This window comes from Carassius gibelio, chromosome A5, assembly GCF_023724105.1.
Source record: "Carassius gibelio isolate Cgi1373 ecotype wild population from Czech Republic chromosome A5, carGib1.2-hapl.c, whole genome shotgun sequence".
NCBI lineage: Eukaryota > Metazoa > Chordata > Actinopteri > Cypriniformes > Cyprinidae > Carassius > Carassius gibelio.
The window spans coordinates 19,854,537-19,879,335 of NC_068375.1; the positions used below are offsets into that span (position 1 = coordinate 19,854,537).

General features: G+C 39.3%; 1 protein-coding gene across 2 annotated transcripts in view; it reads right to left on the minus strand.

Annotated features, from left to right (window-relative positions):
* LOC128000020 (death-associated protein kinase 1) overlaps positions 1-24,799 on the minus strand; it is a 67,297-nt gene that overhangs the window by 21,995 nt on the left and 20,503 nt on the right. For both annotated transcript variants that reach the window (XM_052592231.1, XM_052592230.1), the window contains exons 3-14: positions 16,920-17,141; positions 14,573-14,711; positions 13,633-13,762; positions 11,584-11,632; positions 11,468-11,494; positions 7,249-7,401; positions 5,599-5,644; positions 5,418-5,507; positions 4,849-4,941; positions 1,873-1,992; positions 947-1,045; positions 397-495 (exon numbers count right to left, since the gene is read on the minus strand). In XM_052592231.1, coding sequence (XP_052448191.1) covers positions 397-495; positions 947-1,045; positions 1,873-1,992; positions 4,849-4,941; positions 5,418-5,507; positions 5,599-5,644; positions 7,249-7,401; positions 11,468-11,494; positions 11,584-11,632; positions 13,633-13,762; positions 14,573-14,711; positions 16,920-17,141 — 1,267 coding nt within the window. The remainder of the gene's footprint in view (positions 1-396; positions 496-946; positions 1,046-1,872; positions 1,993-4,848; positions 4,942-5,417; positions 5,508-5,598; positions 5,645-7,248; positions 7,402-11,467; positions 11,495-11,583; positions 11,633-13,632; positions 13,763-14,572; positions 14,712-16,919; positions 17,142-24,799) is intronic.

Here is a 24,799-nt window from a genome sequence, read left to right on the forward strand (position 1 = left end):
GCGGACGTTTTAAGAACTCAATTTACACCCTTAATCAAGCTGCGGACCCTCAAAGTGTGATTCTGTATGGCTCTCCTGACAATCTCAACAACACTTTACCCTGCAAATTCGCTTGACTGAGCGCACTTCACTGACTAGTGAGGCAGTCAACAAACAGTCAACAATTATTTCATACAACGGCAGACCTCAGGCCAGCGAGTAACCATAGCAACTGCAAATTACCAATTGGAAGAAGAGAGGCGTGTGAAGGTTTTCTGGAGAAAAGGTGCCGGATGGGGAAAGCCTTTGAAAAGAGGAATCTGTCCTCTCCCTGGGTTTGTGATTGTTGAGAGTGTGTGTGGATGTGAGTGTGTGTGTGTGTGTGTGTGTGTGAGAGAGAGAGAGAGATAGAGGCACCTTATCTTGGATGTCCAGAGGGCACTTCTTTTCATGCAAGAATCTCAAGGTCCCCACATGACCGTGTCGGGCGGCATGGTAGATAGCGTTGGCTCCAGTCTGAGGGAAATAATAGCATGTCGTGTGGAGTGGTACATATTTTCAGCCATTTACCATTTAAACGGTGTTAAAACTACTGGTAAAACATGTTTGTATTCAATATCTTCGAGGCATTTATCTGATATGTCTACTAACGTTCATAAGTTTGGCTTAGTAAAATTTTCTAAAATTAAATTAGTACTTTTATTTAGAAAAGGCACATTACATTAAAACAAAAGTGAGCAGCAAATCCGCATGTTAGAATCATGCAGAAACTGCTGCTGATTTCGGTTTTGTAATATATATAATATAATATTTCACAATATTACTGTTTTTATTGTATATTGATCAAATAAATGCAATCTTGGTGATATGCCAAAAAAAAAAAATTACACCAGACTTTTGAATGGTAGTTTACATTTTTTTTTTTTTTTCTTGTAAATTAATTATCTGAGAAAATGGAGTACAACACCTTATCAAAGGCTTGGATCTCCGCTCCTTTTTTCATTAGCACATCAATGATCTGGACATTTCCACAGCCCGCGGCAATCAGGAGCGGAGGGGTTCCGTGCTGAAGTACAAACAAACAGAAACACACACAAACACTGAATATGACAAGGCACTAACAGCTCCTCGCAGCATCCAAAAGCAGCTTTAATTAAGCCTATAATTCAGAGTCAGTGTGAAAACGCCAATTCAGATTAGACCGATTCATTTTTCATTGTTCGCACTGCTGTTCTAATTGCGAAAAGCAATCATTGGGGTTGGTAAAAAAATTCTTGCAGGCACAAGACTGTAATTGTTTCTCATCTCAATGAATAAATGCATGAGAGTCAATGGAATGGTTCTCACTGTGCATACATAAACACAGATAGCACTGGACAGCTCTGAGCAATACAATTAATAGGCACGCTTGTCTCTTCACATCAGTGAGCAGAGTACAGTTACATTCCCTCCTTCTAAACAAACACTTTTCCTGTGTCACACACACGTGCCATATACACAACATCTCCCAACACACACACACACACACTAAACAGACTTAACCAGTATGTTTGTTAGCTTAGGCAACTTTAGCATAAACCTCAATAACATTTCTTCAGATTTACACTTCAAATATAATAATAATTGCAAGTAACCCCAAAGTCTTTTCCATTTTATTCAAAATTCCCATTGTGTCATTGACTACGCAAAGCACAGCCTCACACAAATGGTTTGAGATATGGTTTCTCAAGTCACTCGCTGCACATCTGAGTGTTAGTGCTGAAAACGGCAATGTTGTTACAGTGAAACTGATACACTCATCAGCTCAATCGAGCTCAGGTTGGCTTCTGATCACTTGGACAGAGACCAAGTCAAGCAGACACCATGAGCATGACTGTCAAATATCTCTCTCACCTTGTTAGGTTGATTAATATCATAGCTGGTCAGGGATCCAAGCAGATGTTTCAGACCTGGAACATTGTCATCGTTGATTGCGTGGATAATAGCCTTCATGACAAATGAGTCCTCCTCATCCTGTCAAAAATAATACCTTTATGAGAACAGACCATAACACATTGTACAAGTATGCATTACACATATCAATATGATACACCATTCAAAAGTTTAGGGTCAGTACGATTATATATATTTAATTCATTTATTCAGCCAGAATGCATTAACTACATCTAAAGTGACAACAAAAATATTTTTATATCCTTACAAAACATTTCCATTTCAAATAAATGCTGTTTTATTCAACTTTCTATTCAAAGAATTCTGTCAACAGCTGTATCAACGGAAAAAATTATTAAGGAAAAATATTAAGCGTTTAACCTGTTTTCAACATTGACAAGTTTATGAAAATAATAAGAACATGATTATCTGAGGCTGCTGACAATTTAGATTTGCCATTAATAATTCTGATTTTAATACGCATTAAATAGAAAACAGTTATTTTAAAATTGTAATTATATTAAAAAAATATATATATAAAAAGACATCTCTATTTTTAGTCAAATCAATGCTGCCTTGGTAAGCTTAAGAAGCTTCTTTCAAAAACACCTTACCAACACTTAAATGTTGATCAGTTTCTCAGATTTTAGTTTTCAAGTCAAATGAATCAAAAAATGTATTAACGGATACATTTTTGTATAGATGTGGGCTTCTTAGTGGACAGGTATAGTGAAGATTTTTGACATGAATATACTTCCATTGATCAGGACATGTCACAAATAAGAATTAAACCTATATTACCCTTGTGTGCTACACAGTTCCAAGATGTCTACTGCACAGCTCAGATCTTTTATTGAATAAAGTTCAGCTGTGACAAAAATCAGATAAAAATCTGCCTACATGACAGTATTTAGGCTATTATACAATACGCTTTAGAAGTAAACAACAGCAAGCCTCTGTTGGCAGTCACACTTTGAGCAAATCCTTTTACGCTCAGTAGTACTACGGTTGGTCTTATCAGCAAATACACAGCGTGAAGTCCTAATCCTATTGAATAATGCAGACGAGAGGCGGTGCTTTCTCTTCACCGCTCGACCGCTGCTTTGATCGCTATGTGACCTAACCACCTCCAAACAGCATCTGACAGTTCAGACATGTGGGACAAAACACTCAAATAAACGGCTAGAGTGAAGCAGGACTGGCCGTGAGGAACAGAAAGAGAAAAATCGAGTGTGTGTGCTTGTGTTTAATGAAGGAGTGTACTGGAATAATACCCACATACACGTCTCATACTAGACGAGTGTATCCAATTACACAGAATGCACACTTGAACACTCTCCAAACAGCCACAGGCTTCTAAAGAGAGTGATGCTAGAGTCACTCATGGATTGTAAAACAAGACTTCTATGTGATTTGGTGTCATTTTCTATGACCTTTAGGTGATTTGGGTGTATATTTCTTATGTCCCTGAAAAAATAAATAAATATGGTGACAGGACCATGGTGCAGTGTGATGGTACCAGATTATAATACCATGTACTTTACAGTATATGATATGGTACTGAGAGCCATATTAATTTAAATTGGAATTTAAAATTAATTCCAAAGTATTTTCTTAATTTTAAAAACTGAAACCAAACACTTGATAAAATCATCCACTAACATGCAAACATTTGGGGTCAGTTTTGTTTTCTTTATGTTTTTGAAAAACTAACACAAAGCAGCAATATTGTGTAATATTATTTTATCTGAATAAAGTGTAATTTATCCCTTTGATGGCAAAGTTGAATTTTCAACAGCCATTACTCCAGTCTTTAGTGTGACATGATCAAGAAACATTATTATCATCAATGTTAAAATGATTATTTAATGAATAGAGTTCTAACAGAACAGAATTTATTTGAAAAATAATTTTTTTGTAACATTATAAAAGTCTTCACCGTCACTTTTGATCAGTTTAATACATTGTTGCTGAAAAAAAGTATTAACTTCTTCCAAAAAAAAAAAAGAAAAAAAAAAATAACAGTAGAGTTTAGAAGGATTATTAGGATGATAAAGGATGTCATCTTGATTATTTTTACTGACACCCTTCCTGTATGCAACACACCCATTTCCTGTTCTCAAAGAAACCCCACGTTTCTCACATATTTAAGTGCACTAGGTGAAATATTTCCGCAATAATTCTTACGGTTACAATATTACCATAATGCATGTAATATCTGTTACACATATTAAGGTTATAAGATCAGTTGAAAAGGGAGTGCATGAGGTAAAATTTTTTATTTCATGGCAATGTGTGATGTGTACTAAGCTGGGGAACAGAGAGCTGTAAAGTTTAGATAACAATTTATGTAGCACAACGGCAATAACACTTCACCCTTCAGGCTTATCACCCATCACTAAGCAAATATCTGGATGGTATAAAGATCATGCAAAACCCCACGTGGCTGCATGAGTGTCAGTGAATGTACTTCTATTAGTCATCTGACTTCACAGCAAGCTTCGATAGAAACTTTCACTGCAATTAGCAATCATGCTACAAAACCTGTAGAAACCAATTACGGGCTTCAGATAGGACATAAACTGCAAGTTTTTCATTCTGTCCAAGTATATTTTGTGTGGAGTTGATTTGCATGTGCGTGTCTGCCTCTATTCTCAGGTGTGTGGGAAGCGGACGGAGCTCATTAGAGCTGCTCATCCCATAAATACAGCCCACAGCAGAGCTCAGGGATACGGCGGTTCCTCTGCTGTTGCCAGGCTCATCACATGTCTTCTAGCTGTTTTGTTGTTCTTTTTGCCAGTTCCTGCTGCCTTTTTATGTGTTTGTGTGTGTGTGTGTTTTGGAATAAAATCTGATGCTACCTCTGGTCTCTGCAAAACCTTAATACAAGCTTTTTAATAAGTGTAATCTAAAGTTTCTTGAACTGTGAACTCTTACCAGTGTGTCATCACTGCGTGCAACACTCATGTTGCTCCTCGACAGGAAGGAGCGGGAGAGCCGGTTACACAGAGAGATGAGACGCACCGATTGCTGAGGAAGACACAACAAAATAACAATGTTAAAGGAGAGAGGATATTCGTAACACCTTATACAGAATTTGTAACGGGCTTTTTTTATCTACAGCATTAAATAGTGATTTAAACTCTTTTTGAATAGATTATATTATATTAAAACTCTTCAAATGACATGTTGACAATCATTTGTTTTTATGACGTGAGCTTTTCTCTGTGCTTGAGGGCATTGTCATTTTGTGCGTGCTTCTTTGTTTCATAGCTGCAAGGGTTTGTTTTGTGTGCTTTTAACAGTGTGTGTGGAAATAGCGTGACTTGTTGGTGTGCCAAATAATGCTGATTCCTCAGAAAGCACTACTACTGATGGTGCAGTACTGCTCACGCTTTATGTCAAATAGTTCTGTTTTTCACAGCAGAACATAACGTTTGCTTTCTGAGAACTGAACTAGCATTTAAACTGAAAGCATAGTCAGAAGTCAAATAAAAAAAAAGCACCTTCCACTTTCTTCTGGCAGCAAACTTCTTAAACTTCTCCATATTCACGGCTGATTCCTTACGACTCAGTGCCTGCTGCGTGTCCTTTGGCTTTAATGAAGACATACACACATTTAAGCAAATGTTAAGATAATAAAATGTGTTTGCTAACCAATTCAGAAGTATTGGCTGTTGGACAAACCTTGATCCAGGGATGCTGAAGACTGTCCAGGATTGTCATTCTTTTTCTGTAAACATGAAAACATCATTTTCACTTGTGATATTTATTTTTTAGCATACAGTATGTAGTGAACGAAGGCAGGCATCTCAATCCTTTCCATCATTTAACTTAAATAATAAGCTCCCACAAATAAGCCTGTCAAAACAAACTTTGAAATAAGCAAGACTGCAATCAATATACAAGTAAAAAACTGCAGAACACACAGACAGAATAGTGAGACTGGGCTCTGGAATGTTAAATTTCAGCTTTCTTGACAATGTTTAGACCTAAACAACATTTATTCTGTGAATGATGCATTTTAATGAAGTACTGAGGATTTCTGCAGGACTAGTTTTGGTTCTCTTTTAAATATCATCAGAATTAAATGAAAGGTCAGTGTAAAAAGACTAAATGAGAGAATTCCACCAGCAGAGAAGCAGTTTGGTGGACCAAAACAGGAATCATTCATGTCTCCACCTTCATGTGCAAACCCCCTGCTCCTGTTTGTTGACACAAGCCACTTCCTCAGTTAGTTCACTAGCAGCATGATTTGTGACGAATGTTCTTTGCAGGATTCACTGATTTAGTATAACCACAGAACATTAGCTGTGCTCCTACGCCTAGTGAGAATATAGTTCCCAGTATTTATACGATTAAAAATGGCCTCTGTCTCATATAACCTTGTTATTTTTACACGCTGTGACTATACAGATCACAACATGTAAATAGGAAAATGTTTGCATTATTTTGTCACTTATTGGGATTACTATGCTAACAGTATCCATTTACATCCAGTCTTTGTGCTAAGCTAGGCTAGCGGTGGGTGCGTCAAATAACACTTACAGGACGCACAGAAATGAAAAAGGTATGTAAGGACTTATCTAACTCTGGGGGATAATGTGAATAAGCTAAAGTCCCCAAAAGTCGGAGTGTTCCTTTAACTTAAGAGTTTTCCCTAAATAAACTCTGCTTTGAAAATTAGCTGCTTATTAATAGTTAGTAAAGTAGTTGTTTAGTTTAGGTATTGGGTCGGGTTGGGTTAAGGGATCTAGAATATGGTCATGCAGAATAAGCCATTAATATGTGCTTAATAAGTACTAATAAACAATATGATGCAAGCTAACAAGCTACTAGTTAATAGTGAAAATTAGTGCTTAAAATTAATAAATTAATAAATTAAAAAGCAAAATAAATAAATAAAAATAATAATATAAATAGTAAGAAGTAAAAATATAATAATACAATAAAAAAAAATGTTTGGTAACACTTTAGTATAGGGTCCAATTCACACTAATAACTAATTGCTTATTAGCATGTCTATTATTAACATATTAGCTGTTTATTAGTGCTTATAAAGTACATATAATGCATGACATCCATAATCATACCCAATACCCTAAACTTAACAACTACCTTATAAACTATTAATAAGCAGCAAGTAAGGAATTAATTAAGGCAAAAGCCATAGTTAATGGTTAGTTAATAGTGAGAATTGGACCCTAAAATAAAGTGTGACCAAATGTTTTATGCCAGCTGGTTTCTAAAAAGGAACCACTCAATAAAAGATAAACCTAGACTTAAAACCCTACCAAACCACCATAAACCATAACAAGCTTCTTCAGTGGTTCTTACTTTGGGTCTTTGAGCAGTAACCGTGCAATGAAGTCTTTGGCCAAAGCACTGGTGTTGCTGAAGTACTCCTCATCAAACTCGTAGTCCACAGCTGACACATTGGCAAGTGTCTCCTGCTTATTTTCACCCAGAAAAGGTGAGGCACCACTAAGCCTGAAGATATAGAAAAAAAAGACAATTTTATCTATCATTTATTGGATGTGAAGGTCTTTCATATAGCAGCATTCAACAAAGTCAAGTTTGATGTGAACAATGACTATTAAAGTGTGAGAAAACAGGCAAAGGCCATTTAGCGTTCAACGTAAGCTTTTTATTTTACATGTCCAATTAAATGTTTTCCTTTGTGATAAAATCTCTGTTCTAGACCACTGTGCCAGAGTAATATTGGGTCAAGCTCTTTCCACTATTTATAACTGAAATGTATTGCTATTGCTAATTAATCATCTAAATTGTGGGATGAGACCATGACATTCAGAAACACTGTCGGGAGATAAACTTGAATTATTATTGTTCATTTACAGCTGTTCTAAAGTAATACTGCCATTTAATGGCATTTTCTATGGGTGAGAAACATAGTCTCCAAAAGTGTGAGAAAAAGTAAAGAATGGTGGAACAGGAATGCGTTCAGACTAGACATGACAATGGTGTGCGATATCTACCTGATGTGAAGTTCTATTTTTATTTGCTTATGATAAAAGAAGAGTGGAAGGAACAGCCCAGTGATAAACATTGAACTTTCCAGTTCTCGTTAGACTGCTAATATTAGCACATGTTGATGGGCGGATAGTGATGGACAGACAGGTCAGAGAAGACAAAGAAGAGACATTTTTGGATCAAGCACGGTCTAAAAGCAATCCGACAATCAGACTTAAAGTCTATGTAAAGCCATATTACATTTATAATAAAATAAATGTGTTATTAACTACCCAGCTAAATTTAAATGATAAAAAAAAACTGCAAGTCAATAAAATAAGTTATCGAAATCATGAAAAACAAAGTCTGCTCTCAGCTGCCGACATGTCCACTGTCGGCAGCTGAAACCACGCCCACTCACAGGAAAGTTGTCATCTCTTATTAAAAACTATCAAATACCACTACAACCTGAATGGATGCTCCCTCTAGAAGCTAAGTTTAAATAAGGAGCCCAAGCTGCTTTGTAAATGATCGCATTTACGTGACGAAGCAAAGCTAACTAGCCACTTGTAGGCTGTAGTGACTAACGGTAATGACAGTAACTCGTGATTGAGCGGGTGAACCCCAGATGCTAATGTGCTCTGTTTTTTTGACAAAAATTGTGAAAATTATTTACCGGTCTAACTCCACAATTCAGTACTACATAGGTCATGGTCTTTGTAACTTTTCACACCATTATATTTCTAACATTTATAATGTTTTTAGAAACAAATCTCTGAATTGCCTTTTACACAGACATTACTTTTTTTAATGTGATGAAATTTCTTTCTTTTTTTTCCCGTTTTGAGCATAGGGTGGAATGTGATTTGGATATTTCCATATTTCCGGGAGAGATTCACCCATTTACTGTTTACGATAGAGACATGAGGATTGGGTTCCCATCAAAAAGGAGGGCCCCCTCAGGTCTTATCACAAGCAACAGGAAAGTTCCATTGTTTATATTGCTCTGTGATATGCTTAGCTCCCTCTCACATTAAAGCACAAACACAGAAAGAGAGAGAGAGAGAGAGAGAGAGAGAGAGAGCGAGAGAGAGCGATCGCAATGTCAATGTTTCCACAGGAAGACCAACATTACAATTAGACACTGCACCAAGAGGTTGCACAAATAATCATTATCCATCACACTGATGGACTAGGTTATAAATTCTATGTCTTGCTCTATTTTTATATGTCACTAAAACACTATATTGCTTGGTATTTTTAGTGTGATACTGGCATCACTAGAACTTCTATAGAAAGAACTTTCAGTCTTATCAAGTGCAGAAAGAACTTTCAGTCTTATCAAGTGCTTTTTCTCTGTTTCTTGCTTTTTATTTATTATATTTTTCTTTTTTTTTTTACCAAACCAGAATGAAATTACGAAAATGCATGCTATTTACAGCCTAAGTGAAAATCCATAAATGCATTGAGATTTCATTTGTAATTGTAACTATATAAAAACATCACAACTAGGGATGTCAACGATTAATCGATGATCGATTAATTGTCGATAAGAGATGCAATCGATTAAGGCTATCGATGGTCGGTTAACCGATTCAATGTTGGGCTGCGTGCGGCTCATGCGCACTCAACACGTGCGAGCGGCTGTGAGTGACGGTGACGATATATAAAAGCATCATCATTCATTCACAATGTACAAATTAAGCTTTTAATGTGATTTAAACTTTAAAGTACAATAAAATAGAAACAACATAAAAGTTCTTCAACATTAAAAGCAATAGAAATGTAGTTACTAATCATTTCATCAGATAACTGTTTTATATCGTGCGCTTTGCAGGGCTGCGGGACACAGTGACAGGACAGGTAGTCTATTCATTCCTACAACTTGTTAATTCATTCCTACGAATTATTAATGTGGCAATTGTCCATGTTTCATTAATTTTGTTCCCTAAATAACCCATGATTTAAGTGAAATAAGGGAACAAATTAATAAATCGAACGAATTCTTAATTCATGAAATCTTTAATTTCCCTTCCCATGTTTACCACAGTAAGAGATGCGAAAACAGTTATTAAAAGCGAAAGATAATAAAATAAACCTGGGAAATTAGAGGGTTAGACTATGAAGATTTAGGAAAAGAAACAATGCTTAAATATACTGAATTTGTGGAAATTCGTGACCAACCGGCAAACCAGAACAAAGCCGAGTAAATGAAGACTATGGGGTTCAAAAGCATGGTCGCGATCAGGTTCTAAGCCCTGGGACAAAATGGGATGCTTTAAGGAAAATTTATAGCCTACTAAGTAATAGGCCCAACATAAAAATAACAATTTGTTTTCATGTTTTTTTTTTTTTTTTAAATAGGCTATGCGAAATATATCCGACTTAAATAGGCTAATTAAGATTAACGGATTTAAAACAGAAGTGTGGGCGCTCCATAAGTTCACAAAAAAAAAAAAAAAAAGGATGACAACGCATTCTGTTTGTTTGCTTTATTTTACAAGAGCACAAATCTTCTGTTTTTATTGTTAGTGTGCACAAATGAAAGTAAACACTTTTGCGGAAAATATATATATTTTTTAATGTCTCAGCTGTTTCGTTCGCCGGAGCCTGCTGCACACGTATATTCTAGCGATTCAAACTTACATCGCAGTCTGTTCATTATCAAAATAAAATGTCAACTAAATATTAAAAGGTTACACTGGTCAGTTTAAATAGACCGTAGTATACCGGTCCACTCTGCTGTTATGCCAAGGACGTTTTTGCTCATATGAAGAGGATCATCTTTTCCGTCTATATGCGAATGCGTGTTAAGTACAAGCCTAGTTTACATTATAAATAATAGTTTAACATTCAAATACATTGCGAATATGGAAACATTTCGATTTGTGCCGAATGAGACATGAGCAATAACCTCCAAATAAATCTATCCAAAGCCGCGCTCGCTCATCCTCGTGTGCACGCATGCACTGTCACGATCTAATGCGCTGTATGCCGGATTTTTAAAAATCTGACATTTTCTAGGACAGAATCCAGCAGGATCAAATTAATGTGAGCAACTGTGTTTTGGTGCAGCAGCGCCGATGTAGTTCACTTAATGTGCAGCGCAGTCACACGCGCTCCACATTTCGGATAATTTTATACAATAATGTCAGTTGAAAACATTGCAATTGTGCTTTAAAATACAACAACGAGCACCACAAAACCATTTAAGGATGCGCGTTCAGCGTTCTCCGTGCGGGATTGGAAACTGTCAACAAAGTAAAATGACCTCAAAAGTATGGCGCGCTCTCTTCATTTTATCAAATGATCATAATCGCATCTATTCATTTTATAATCCTGCTACTAGCATTTTATTCAGACTAAAACCTCTTTAATTCAAGTGAGAAAGCGTTTTGTGTGTGTGTGTGGCTTTTGCACATCCTGTCATACCGCTGACTGCGTGCCTGCAATAGACGCATTTTGCAGTATTATGGTTAACGATTAATCGATTAATTGATCGTTAATTTAAACGACGATCGATCATGGAAATAATCGAAATTTGACATCCCTAATCACAACAACACTGATGAATATGAATACTCACAGAATATAAGTGATCACCCCAATGCTCCTAGAGTTAAAGAAATAAACACACATGTTTAGCAGTATAGGGAGTGAGGTAACAAAGAAGTCAGATAATGATATAACGCTCACTCTCACCACATGTCTGCCTCCAGACCAAGCGGCTCATAATTCACCACTTCTGGAGCTGCAAACCACAAAACAAATTCACTTACAATACAGTCTTACAATACAGAGTAGAGTTTTGGGGCAAACTGTGTCAAATTTTTTCATTATCATCTTTGATGAATACCCAATAGGAATGCTATTTAGCGTAGCTTGTCAGTGATCTACGGCTCTGTCTATTAAATGCCACTCCATTTGAAAGCAGGTGATGGCGATTTAGCGTTAATCACGGAACCAGATTTACTGACTAGATGTGCATGATCATATTGTTAGATATATCGCCCAGCTCTACTACAACATTCACATATTCATGTACCAACCAAGAAAACATTTGATAATTGAATTAAATAATTCCATTAATATTTTATTGTGGTATTTCATGCTTTCGGAGATAAGCCTTACCATAATTTTTAGTTCAAATCTGCATTAAATTACATTACCAGTCTTGTGGTAAAAGTAATCTGTGCAGCATCCACTCTTGGGAAAATGCTTCAATTTCAATTTTTGAACGACTAATCTTTAACCAAGTAATTTATATGGTTTTATATATCAGCAATTCACAGATATGTATATGTTGTTTGAACTGAATATGTTTTTATCTCCCATAACAGAATATATATTTAGACATGCAAAATAGTTTTTAGCATTTAAACAAAGCTCTTTACTTGTGTGCATCTCTCAAACAGTCATATATGGCAGCTATGTATTATAAACTCTTTCTAAATATATGGTCATGTGACAAAAATAATGCACAGTCACAACCTACCCCACTCTCCCTAACATAAAAAAATGCCTGCAAAAACGTCTAGAACTGCCAAGTCGATGGTAAGATATTTTTGTGGTTTCTCAGGGTATGTGCTGTGAAATGAGTCACTGCTTTCAGAGGATCTCAATCTCTGAATGTTAATGAGGAAACAAGGAAAGAAGTGTGAGGTGGGTGAGATGCTGCTGCTCTCTACGTCTGAGAATTGACTTAGATTTACTACTTGTATTATTATGCACCATTGAGATTCGGTCATTGACCAGCGTTGGGAGGAAGCAAGCTGTTCCTTAACCCTTAAGTTTAAAAAATAAATAAAAGAAGTCATGCTCCTGTAATGGGCTAATACTATTCTGGGATTGGATTGGATTAGTGTCTTCAGGACCGGGTGTCTAGCTTGACCGGATTCTCCTCCATAAAGACTGAACATAATTTTGAGCACTGAAATAGACTGCACTGTGGGTTAGCTGGTACTTGATTGTGGCCTTTAGCATTGTGTTTCTTTTAAGACTGCTGTATCATCACTGCCTGCAGCCACACTGGCTACCATTCAGGTAGGACTGGATGCGAAGCCAATGTCATAGAGGGATGGGGGTGTCTGTGTGCTTTCTGGGATGGCTGGGGGCTTGTTCACGTAAAATGTGACTGAAAACAGCAGAGCAAACTCATATTGTTAAGTAAAAACAGTAAGATTTAAGGAAGGTTGTTTTGTACGTGTACACAAAATACCAACCAAAACACATCAATACAGAACACACTTGACTGAAATAATGTTAAAGTTGATTTAAAAGCATATGCTGTCTATGCCATGCATATATTGTACTGTGTACATGTGCATTTTACAATTTTATTAATATAAAAATATACAAATATTTTATAAGAATAATAATAATAATACATCTAAAACAATATAATGTACCATATATTTATTCAATAATTATTTTATACTATATTTTACTAATCAATAATTATGTAATTATAAATAATTACTATATTATGCTTATATTAAAATTAAAAATATATAATAACACATTACAATTAATTTATGTACGTTTATACTTAAAAGTACATAATCATGTGACTATTTGCAGGATTCAGAGGGTAACAAAGCAGTGATCTATGGGGTTTCTTTACAGTTATGTCAGGCTTGTGGTTCACATTACACATGAAAGGAGAAAAGAGAGGATTGGACAGAGGACCATAACAATAAGAGCGGGTGTAATTACAACACATCTATAGACTGACCAGCGGATGACACTGACCTACAAACTCCGGGGTACCAAAGATGTTTTTGAAATCATTGCCAAAATCGATCTTGTGGGCCAGGCCAAAGTCAATGAGCTTAATGCGTGGGTGAGGCACACTCCGGCTCAGCAGCATGATGTTCTCCGGCTGAGAGAGATGAGAACAGAGAGAGAATTGGATGGAGATTGCAAAAGACAGAATCAGAAAAACCAATGATAGGTATGGAACAAAAACACAGCAGAAGTGAGAGAGAGAGAGAGAGAGAGAGAGAGAGAGACAGACAGAGATAGAAAGCAGGAAATCTGCCATAACACATGGAAATCACATGCAAAGCTACAGAAATGTTCACTAGAAAGCGCAGGCATACTCAAGCCAGTCAGTAACAGATCCCTGCCTGGACATTCCATAAAAACAATACTTCCTTCAGTGGGCTTTATTCATGCATGGACTAATCTCTTAAAAGCTCCAATGACTTCAAAATATTTAACACAAATGTTACGGAAAGCTGTGTGGATGACTGCACTGAAAGCAGTGGATCTAATTACATAAACGCCATTGCACGACTATTTTATTTTTGATTCTTTAGGTCACAGGTAAGTTGGTTGATGTGAATGTTGGCTGCTTTGAAATTTATTTTTCAGTTAAACTGGTTATTCAGGTTAAGTGATTTTGGCAGGAGGTAAAAACTCAATCTATACCTCAAACTTTCAAAACATTGACTACTAGAATATTAATCCAATTTCGCATTAAAACCTTTCAAAAATTACATTGGGGTAGAAAGGACTGAATTTATGACCATTCCAGCTCTGCCCAGCAATTAAGTGTGGAAGGGTGGAAATAAGTGGATAACCAATAGGGAGGATAAAGGCAGCTAAATTGATTTGTTGTGGCTGGTTCACAGTGATGGTAATTGCCACAGTCTGGCACTGGGGGGAAAACTCAAACATGACTCAGTACCTTCAGGTCAAAGTGGGCAATCTGTTTGGAGTGTAGGTAACTGACTCCATCCAAGATCTGCTTAAGGAACTCGGTGGCCTCCTCTTCACTCAGTGACTCTTTCTCAGCTAGAAAGTCAAAGAGTTCCCCTCCTGCCACACTGTAGAGAGAGAGAGGACAGATGTTGACACTTGCAGTAGAGCTGCTTAATTGATAATCTTCATTTAACAAGGATAAAATTAATTGAGAATTGAGCAGAAGAGCAGCTAAGAACACAATAAGTTTCATGCAATTGCCAAATCAGGTAAAAACAACTGAAATTTACAAGAATTTTGGAAAGAAACATCAGCATTCACTGAATTAAATAAGATTAATCGGAGTATCAAATAAGAATTTAACATCATAAATAAGAGATGACTATAGTGGAAGAAAATACAGATAAATAAAACAAAAATCAGATAAATTGAGTCTAGATTATTAAACGGAAGAACCAGCCTCTCTAATGTTTCTGAGTGATTCACTCTGGCTGTTGGCAGTGCTATAATCATGGCTTTTGGGAGAGGACCAACAGGATCTGGGCATATATTTATTCAGCAGAAGGAAGCTGCACACCAGCTGCACGCTGATGACATGATAACGCTTGCTGCTAATGGTGAGGTTGAGCAAGTGCAGCAACGAGCCGCCCAGCTGCAAAAACACCGGTGGCAGATATATCTCGATGTCTTCACAGAAACAGAAAAAAAAAACACCAGCCCCCACCCTGATCAGCTCAAGTCTCATTGTCAGAGGACTTGTCTAGACCTCGCTACAGCTTGTTCTGGCAAAGAACCAGCCACTTAATCAAGCCGAGACCATCTGATCAACATATAAAGAAGGCAAACAAACCAAAAACCGATTAAACTATACTAAATTAATTATTCCTCAAACGCGTTCATTGTATCAACCTGTTACCTTATAAACACGGTTTTGTTTCCAGGCACACTGATAAAAAGCACGGTTTTCAATTTCGAAAATTGTGTAGTGTGCCAGCCAATCAGATTTCAGCTAGCATTTGCCATTTTTGTATGCCTCAGACAGTCAGTGAATTACCTATGGGTGGTCTATAAGCGTGCCATCTGAGACTAAAAAAACACTATAGCTTGTAACTTCTCACTTCACAATAGTATGCACAAAGGTTTTGAGAAAATGCGAAATGACCTGAAAATGAGACTCGACTTTCAATTCCAAGGTCAGTTTTGTATGGTTATGTCCTTTAGCAAAGTACTTAACTCCAGATGCTTCAGTTCGTAGACAAAATAGCTTCACTGAGGAGTAATTTGTAACAAATATGAGCTCCGAACATAGCTACATGGACACCCTTTGTCACATGGTATGGAGAAGCAAAGAAAACCAGTTGGATGAGGAGACACTTGAAGAGGTTCTGAGGAAAGACGCTTCCTTCACATAATTATGTCTAACAAAACAATTTTGCTAATAAGGTTGAGGTTTAACTTTCCAGACACTGATTCGGTTATCAGTTTTGCAATTCAGTTTTTCTTCCGTGCTTTCTGTACTGACTAAATAGCAAAATATCAGATTAAAAAGCTCCATTTAAATAACTGCATATTTCAAAGCCTCTTAAACATTCTGCTCAGATAAAGAGGAGTTACACACAATGTAATGACGGGTGACTCAGTGGTGGCTTGATTATTCTAATCCTTTGGGTCACATTTAAAATTGCTTGCAATGTTAGACTTCATGTTGCTTTTCAAGTTAGACTGCATGGTTACTCTAGGAAGTATTTCTTGAAGCAAATAGGATGATACTATATCCTAACATCGTATAGCGCCAGCAGACTGCAATCCCTATTCAGCAAAGCCTTGGTTCCTGAAAGTAGGTTTCCCATTAATTTATATATGCAACCCTCATAAAGAGGTTATGTAAATGGCTGTTATATCTGCATTTTCTAGGCATCCTTTAATATACATTTCATGCTTCATGCTTTATCAGTCAAAGGTCTTTGTTTTTGTGTTTCACTATAGTTAAGACAGTAAAAACATCAATACATATCTTTTCTCTTTGAACACATTGGCAGTAGAGTATGAATGTGCACAGTACAACAGGCAAAACTGGTTCATGTACTCAATGGACTGGTTCTCCTCAACCCCCCACTGTTGACCTTGTCAAGTGTTTGCTTTTTAAGTAAAGCCTGGTGCTACTGGATTCAGTGAGGAGCCCTTGTAATCTTCTTGTATAGATTCATTTATACTATTATGTTCCAGAGCTCTACAAGAGGCAGTTGTTCATGTGCTACTAGTGTCTGTTACCAGTCTGAGTTCTTAGTTTTTACAATTGGAGGCTGTAAATGCAAGGAAAAACAATGACTTACAGCTCCAGGATGAGAATGACATCGCTCTTGTTTTCAAACACATCGTGCAGGGTGATGACATTGGGGTGCTGGATTTCCTTCAAGATGCTGACCTCCCTCTCAATGTCGTCTTTGAAGACCCCTCGCCGACTGGATTTGCTGCGCCTTTTCTTGATAAATTTGGCTGCATACTCCACTCCAGTGCTCTTGTGACGGCATTTCTTTACCAAGGCAAACTGACCACTGAAACAAATAAATAAATAAAACAACGATTGTCGTCATACTTAAGCACTAACAACCAAATATTCAAGAGCCTGGTACTTATTTAAAATTATTTTACGTGATTAATAAAAATGGACCAAAACAGGACTAAATACATGTATTATTAGAAAAGTCTTAACATTAAGCAGAGGTTTGTTGTACAGTATTTCAGAGAATGTTTTGCTCCTCTATAACATATTGCCAACAGGCAGGACTCCACATTACCCTTTGAAATGTTCCCATCTTAGTCTCCTTAAGACACAACATGCGTTCTGAACCACTGCCAGAAACCCAACAGTCACCCAACCAAGATCAAGTCAGGCTGACCATCACTAACACATATAATCACTAATATCAAGCCATGTAAGAATTCTTTTGAATGACATAAGGCCTATTACAACTAGGGGTGCTCCGATCACGATCGGCGATCGTTAATGCGCATCTCGTCAGTAAAGCCGGTTCTCTAATCAGCGGTTAATTCCATCAGGTGCGTGATTTCACATAGAGCAGCTGTTACTACACAGAGCCGTTGTTAACTGAGAAGATGCGCCAAAAAATGCTGAAAATGAAGTGGATTTGCGCATCTTCTCTATTAACAACGGCTCTGTGTAGTAACAGCTGCTCTATGTGAAATCACGCACCTGATGGAATTAACCGCTGATTAGAAAACCGGCTTTACTGACGAGATGCGCAAAACGATCGGCCGATCGTGATCGGAGCACCCCTAATTACAACAGCAGATTAAACAAAACAGCATGATAGCCATGTTTTCCCACATACTGTAGATATTCAGTGCTGTTCTATGGATAATATTATTAGGGTGGATAACAATGACTCCTACGATATGCCATTCAAAAGCATCACAACAAACACACCAGTATAATACACCGACAAGAACATTTGGCCCCTGAAGCTTGAAACTCTGTCAAACAAGCAGCATATATTGTGAGGAAATTCCCAGCAGAATTCTCTCAGAAATGTCACAGCTCTGCAACATTTCTGGCTCTTTTTAATGTGGCTGTTAGACAGCTGTTGGGAGGTTTCCTTCCACAGAAATAACAATTGCTTTTGGGCAAAGAAACAAAAGCTGAACAACACGGGGAAGGAAAAGGGAACCTTGGGATGGGGCTTTCCGACGCTAATACTATTCTCTATTCTTGCCTGCTCCACCTTTCGTCACCCAGACAGCAATCAGGCCCCACAGAAATGAGAGACAGTACATTTGCATTTTGTCTGGGGCCTGAAAGGTGCGGAGAAAGCAGACATCTTCCCTGAGTAATCTTAAAGGAATAGTTCACCCAAAAATGAAAAGTGGCATCATTTACTTGCTTTCATGTTGTTAAATCCATATCGCAACCTCTATATAACAAAAAATGTGAATTTCTGAAAAATGTCCTGGCCTTAAATACACATTAAATGTGAATGATGACAGGGGCTGACAAGCTCCAAAATCACACAAAAAAAGTAAAATAAAATACACAATTGCATGCACATTTCATATTTCAGGAAGTGAATTAAAAGGTCCTGAAAATCATCAAGTCATGCCTCGTGGTTCTGACAGCACGGCTTTTGGCATTCAGCCATTGCCTAAATGTTTTAGTCAGTGACACTCCTCAGTGAGAGGAGGGCATGGGTCTTCAGCTGTGCCAGTTTCCATAGCAGTGCTGGGGCAGGATCGCAGGAGAGGAGGGGGTTGTGTCACAACGCTCCATGCCAAACATCGTCACACATAGCCAAGCAACCGGCCTACAATAGACATGGCATGTTTTTCTCTTCTACGAGTCGTGCAGTTCCCAAAGTCCTTTTCACAGCTGTTTCTGTCTTCTCTGAATGGGAGATGGGGCAAATTTGTGTATCAAGATATCAGTACGGCAGGGCTCTTGCGCTCCCGAAATCTGGAGCACAACGGTGATGAAGAGCTGAGGCAATCACAGCGGACATTTAAAAGCTTGCCCAGAAGAGTGGGCACAAGAAACACATACAAGATGGGCACAAGATGCAAGATTTGCGCAAGACACAAGCCCCAATTATCAAGGCTGAAGCTGACATGGCATCCATCTAGTGTTAGGAATTAGGAATCACTCAGGTTCTGCTTAGAAGTAATCATTTTCTTTTAACGACTGTCATTGGTTCTGCAATTCACTTCACAGTAGGAAAGGAATTGATTTCTCTGAATACAGAAATCCGCATCAGGCATCAGCACATGTTTGCACACATAAAAAACAAGAACAGTGCAACTTAATTCCAGTCATTGGACTTTGCCTTTTAGCTGTTTAGACTTTGCCTCCTTTTAAATTGTGCACCAGACTGCACAAATTCATAGAAGGTTGATAAAGAAAAAATAAAGAAAGCATTGTCAAATTAAAACCTCTGATCAAGTTCTCCAGATTCATAATCAGGATTACAACCTGGGACTTGCATCACATGAAACAGAATCAAGCATAAAAATTTTGCCCAATAACACTATCAATGACGGATTACAAAGATAATCCTCAATAATTAACATTTCCTCATAGTTTCTTAAAGTATCTTGAGGGAGTTTGAGGTAAATCAGATCTAAATCATTAACACCATCTCTTTGCAATTCTATCACAATGCTCAGATTTGTCTAATTTTTCCATCACCAGACAGATATTATACAGATGTCAAGGGCACAGCAAAGACATAATGAAGGTCTAATGTGAATAGATCAGACCCCGCTGCCAATATGTTTTTAACAATAAAAAAGCAAAAATATAAAAGGACAACTCTGTAACTCAACTGGCTGCCAACAACCCATTCAGCAGAAAACCCCGCTCTGTAATTATTCCCATAGGATCCTAAGGAGAAACCCCACATGCTTTAAGTGCAAGTTACACTCCCACTCAACCTCAGTGAGGCAAAATAGCATATCATTAATGATTTAATTTGCATGTTTATACATAAAGGACACATCAAAAATGATGTAAACAAAGCAGGCCAGCAAACTCAGTTTTTACTCCCAGACACACTATTGCGAGGGATCATGTTGTTCTTTGTTACTTCTTTGGAAAAAGGCTCCAACCTCCAACTTTTGCAGTGAAACTTGAGCCAGGTTGTGGAGGAGGGTCGGAGGGAGGGATGTGAACAGCCTCTGTTTCCCTTTTGCGTCCTGTTTTCTGTGCACCTATCACAGTCCAGGGCCAGGCGTGACCGAACAGATCTTTAGGCCAGGAGAGTGGAGACCGAGAGATCTGCATTACTCAACACACTTGGGTTGTTATACTGATCTGATTTGCAGAGTGTGTGTTTGATTCAGTGCCACATTTATGATTTTAGGGCACCCGTATTTTGTGCAAGCCTTTATTATGAGGATCACGGATAATTTTTTATTTGCTCCATCACCCATTAAAATCCAATCCGATTCAAGCTGAGAAGGACGGGTTCTCATAATGGCATTACAAATCCAGTGCTTATATTATAATTTCTCATTTTTTTTCCTCACACCACAATCCATAAATAAATAAGAACTAAAATAAATGCATGTGTACCTAAACATATTATATATTAAATTACTATAACGCATAATTGTATATACATTTAATCCCTGCCTGGTTATTTAATTTCAGGATGATCACTTTGGCAGTATGATTTGTCATATTCCCAGAGGGGAGCACTTTGATTGCAATTGCTTTGTTTTTGTTTTTCTGTACAAAAGCGTGCATCAAAAGCAATTCTGGGTTATGATGAAATCACAAACTGATGTTTGTCCAAAAAAATGGATCTTTATAAGGTATACAAATAAGACCAGAGGTGTTCCCATCAGATGAGGAGGCTTTACTGTGTCATGATGGGTCACGAATGTGCATGAAAGAGCAAATAGAAAAGGATGGCAGGTAGAAAAACTGTTAAAAATGAGAGATCCATCACTAAGTGGTTGGTTCCTAATGAAAACGATGGGTTACTTAACGTAATCCCAGGTTCTTTGATAACAGAGTGAGGTGTTTCACTATGGGAATCGCTTTGGGCGTGACCAACTACGGAAGCTCCTATGCCACCACGTCTGTCTTTGACAGACAGGTCGACCTGAGATCAGGCTCCGCCCCCACCTATATTACTCAGGTCGACCCCTACGAAGTCATTAAGAGAGATTTCTTCCCGTTCCTATGCAAGGAGGGAAGTGTTGGTGAAACACCTCACTCTGTTATCAAAGAACCTGGGATTACGTTAAGTAACCCATCGTTCTTTTTCTAACTTCGCTCGGTGTTTCACTATGGGAGATATAGACCACTCCCGGATTGCAACATACGCTATACCAATCATATGGGACTTGACGTGCTGACTCCTAACACTGCATGAGCTAAGGATGGCTCAGACACGTTCAGTCTATAAAATCGCACAAAAGTGTGCGGTGTGGCCCAGCTTGCTGCAGCACAGATCTCCTGGACCGAAACACCTCTGAGTAAGGCCCATGATGTCGCCATGCCCCTAGTTGAGTGGGCCCTTAAGCCCTCGGGAGGTTGGGAACCTCTGCATGCATATGCTAAGGAAATAGCTTCTACAATCCAGTGGGACAGTCGCTGACGTGACAATGGCTTCCCCTTGTGAGGAGTAGCCCATGACACGAACAGTTGGTCATTTTTCCTGAAACCTGCTGTCCTTTCTACGTACACACGAAGTGCTCGTACAGGACACAAGGCATTCAACCTCCCCTCCTCTGGAGAAGAGAACGGAGGAGGGTGAAAAGCTGCAAGATCTGTAGTTTGACATCTATATGACGAATCCACTACTTTAGGTACGAAAGCCGGGTTAGGGCGAAAGGAAACCCTTGTAAACCCTGCAGAAAACTGCAGACAAGATGGGCTGACCGACAGTGCCTGTAAGTCACTCACCCTCTTAGCTGACACCAGCGCTAACAGTAGTGCTGTCTTGAGCGAGAGAAACTTTAACCCTATAGCTTCCAATGGCTCAAAAGGGTGTTGAGAAAGGGCCTCTAAGACTGTAGACAAATCCCACAATGGGACCATTCGCCTGGCCCCTGGCCTCTTACGTCGTGCCCCCTTCATAAATCGACTTATTAAAGGGTGCTGACCTGCTGTCTTGTCACCAAAACCCACATGACAAGCAGATATAGCCGCTAAGTATACCTTTATTGTAGAAAAAGCTTTCCCTTTATCTAGCAGATCCTGCAGGAAACATAAAATGTCCCTCACTGAACATTGAAAAGGGACAATATGAATCCGTCCACACCATTCATCAAAGACTCGCCACTTATTACTATACAGTGAACGAGTGGAAGAGGCTCTTGCACTCTGTATAGTGTGTATGACCGATGGGGGCAGACCTGCTGCACTTAAATTCCACCTTTCACGGGCCAGGCCCAGAGAGCTATCCTGTCTGGGTGAGGATGGTAGATTTCCCCCCCCGCTTGTGACAGGAGGTCCCTCCGGGGAGGGAGGGGCCACGGCTGACCCGACAGTAGTTGAACAATCTCGGCCACCCAAGGTCTGGAAGGCCAACGTGGGGCTATCAGTATCAGCGACAATCCCATTTCCCTCACCCTGGCTAGAGTGGGTGAAATCAGGCTCAGAGGGGGAAATGCATACAGCAGGACATTTGGCCATTGGTGGGCTAAAGCATCCACACCCAATGGTGCATTTCCGTCTGCCAGAGAGAAGTACAGAGGACATTGGGCGTTTTCCTGCGAGGCGAAGAGATCTACGACCGCCTGGCCGTATCTCTGCCATATCTGCTTCACCACCTGGGGATGAAGCTTCCACTCTCCGTACAGGGGATTTCCTCTGGACAACAAGTCTGCCCCCCTGTTCAATATCCCTGGAACATGGGTTGCCCTGATGGATAAAAGACTTATGTCGCACCACACAATCAGCTCTTTTGCCAGCTGGTGCAGCTGAAGAGAGCGTGTGCCTCCCTGTCGGTTGATATAAGCAACCACTGTGGAATTGTCTGTTTTCACTAAAACATGCTGACCCCTGATGAAGCTCAGAAAATGTTTCAGCGCTAGAAACACTGCCAACAATTCCAAGTAATTTATGTGTTTGTGAATTAGCTGAGGGGGCCAAACGCCGTTCACAGTTCTGCCCATTAGAGTCGCTCCCCAGCCCTTTAATGATGCGTCCGTCGTCATAGTGACTCTCGACGACACTGCCCCCAGGGGAATCCCCGATCTGAGGGTCGCGGGGCTTTTCCAACGTCTGAGCGCTCTGACGCACGCATACGTCACTCTCACCTGTCGGTTGAGATGACGCCGAGAACACAGACGCAGATGCGCGACCCAGCGCTGAAAGTCTCTCATTATTAGTAGTCCCAGTCGTACTACAGATATCACTGAAGCCATTAAGCCCAGCATTCGCAGGCACAGTCTGAACGGGACAACTTTCCCCGTCTGAAAACGGGAGAGACATTGAGTGAATGACGCGATCCTCCTCTCTGTCAGAGTGACTCGATAAGAGAGGGAGTTTATACTGAGCCCCAGATATTCTGCGTGCTGAGCTGGCTCTAAGCGGCTCTTTTCCATGTTTATTCTGAATCCCAAGCTGTTGAGATGCAATAACACCATATCTGCGTCTTTGATTGCTTGCTCTTTCGACGAGGCGCAAATCAGATAATCGTCTATGTACGACAGTATTCTTATCCCCCTGTTTCTCAATGGGAAAAGTGCTGCTTCCACACATTTGCTGAATACTCTTGGTGCTAGACACAGACCAAAGGGCATTGTCTGAAATTCGTAAGCAGTGCCTCGAAAAGCAAACCTGAGATACTTCCTGTGAGACGGGTAAATATCTATGTGAAAATACGCGTCTGACAGATCGATCGTCACAAACCAGTCGTTCTGGCGGATGGATCGACAAAGTGTCTTGTGTGTCAACATTTTGAATGAATATTTCCGTAGGTGCTTGTTTAACACACGGAGATCTAGAATTGGACGCAGAGATATGCTCCCCTTCTTTGGGATCACAAAGTAACGGGAATAAAAGCCCTGACAGCTCACTTCCTTTGGCACTACTCTGATGGCTCGTTTTTCTAAAAGACAGTCTATCTCGGCCGTCAGGACGCGAGCTGACTCTCCCTCGGCCGCTGAGGCTATTATACCATTGAATCTGGGTGGTTTCATGGCAAATTGAAGCCTGTATCCCCGTGAAATCGTGTTTACAACCCACGGATGAGCTGCGCATGCGCGCCAACTGAGTATGCGAGCCGAGAGAGGTCCCCTGTATACTTCCCCAACGCCGGCGCGTTTTGATGACGTCATTACCGTCTCCGCGCTGACCCCTTCTGGAGGTGCGCGCGCTCCCTCCAGCGGAGAGGCTAGGGATACACATCTCAATGTTTGGATTTTTTTGCAATCTATCGCCCTCGGCTGACTGCCTGGCTGCGATAGTGAAACATTTATTGTGTTTAATGAGTTGGGGGAGCACGTCGCCCTCAGCCTGTGGCCTGGATGCGATAATGCATTTTTTATTAAACATTCCCCTGAACTGATGGGCGTTTGAAAACCCAGTGTAAGTGCTTGGTGACACTTGAGAACGTTTTGAACTTGATTGCTTATAGCTGGAGCCCTTACTGAACTGAGAACAACAGGGCTGGACCCCCTCTTTCTCTTTGCGGGCGGAGAGAGAAGTGACGGGGAACATTCGCGTGTCAGGTCGCACGCTTCTTCT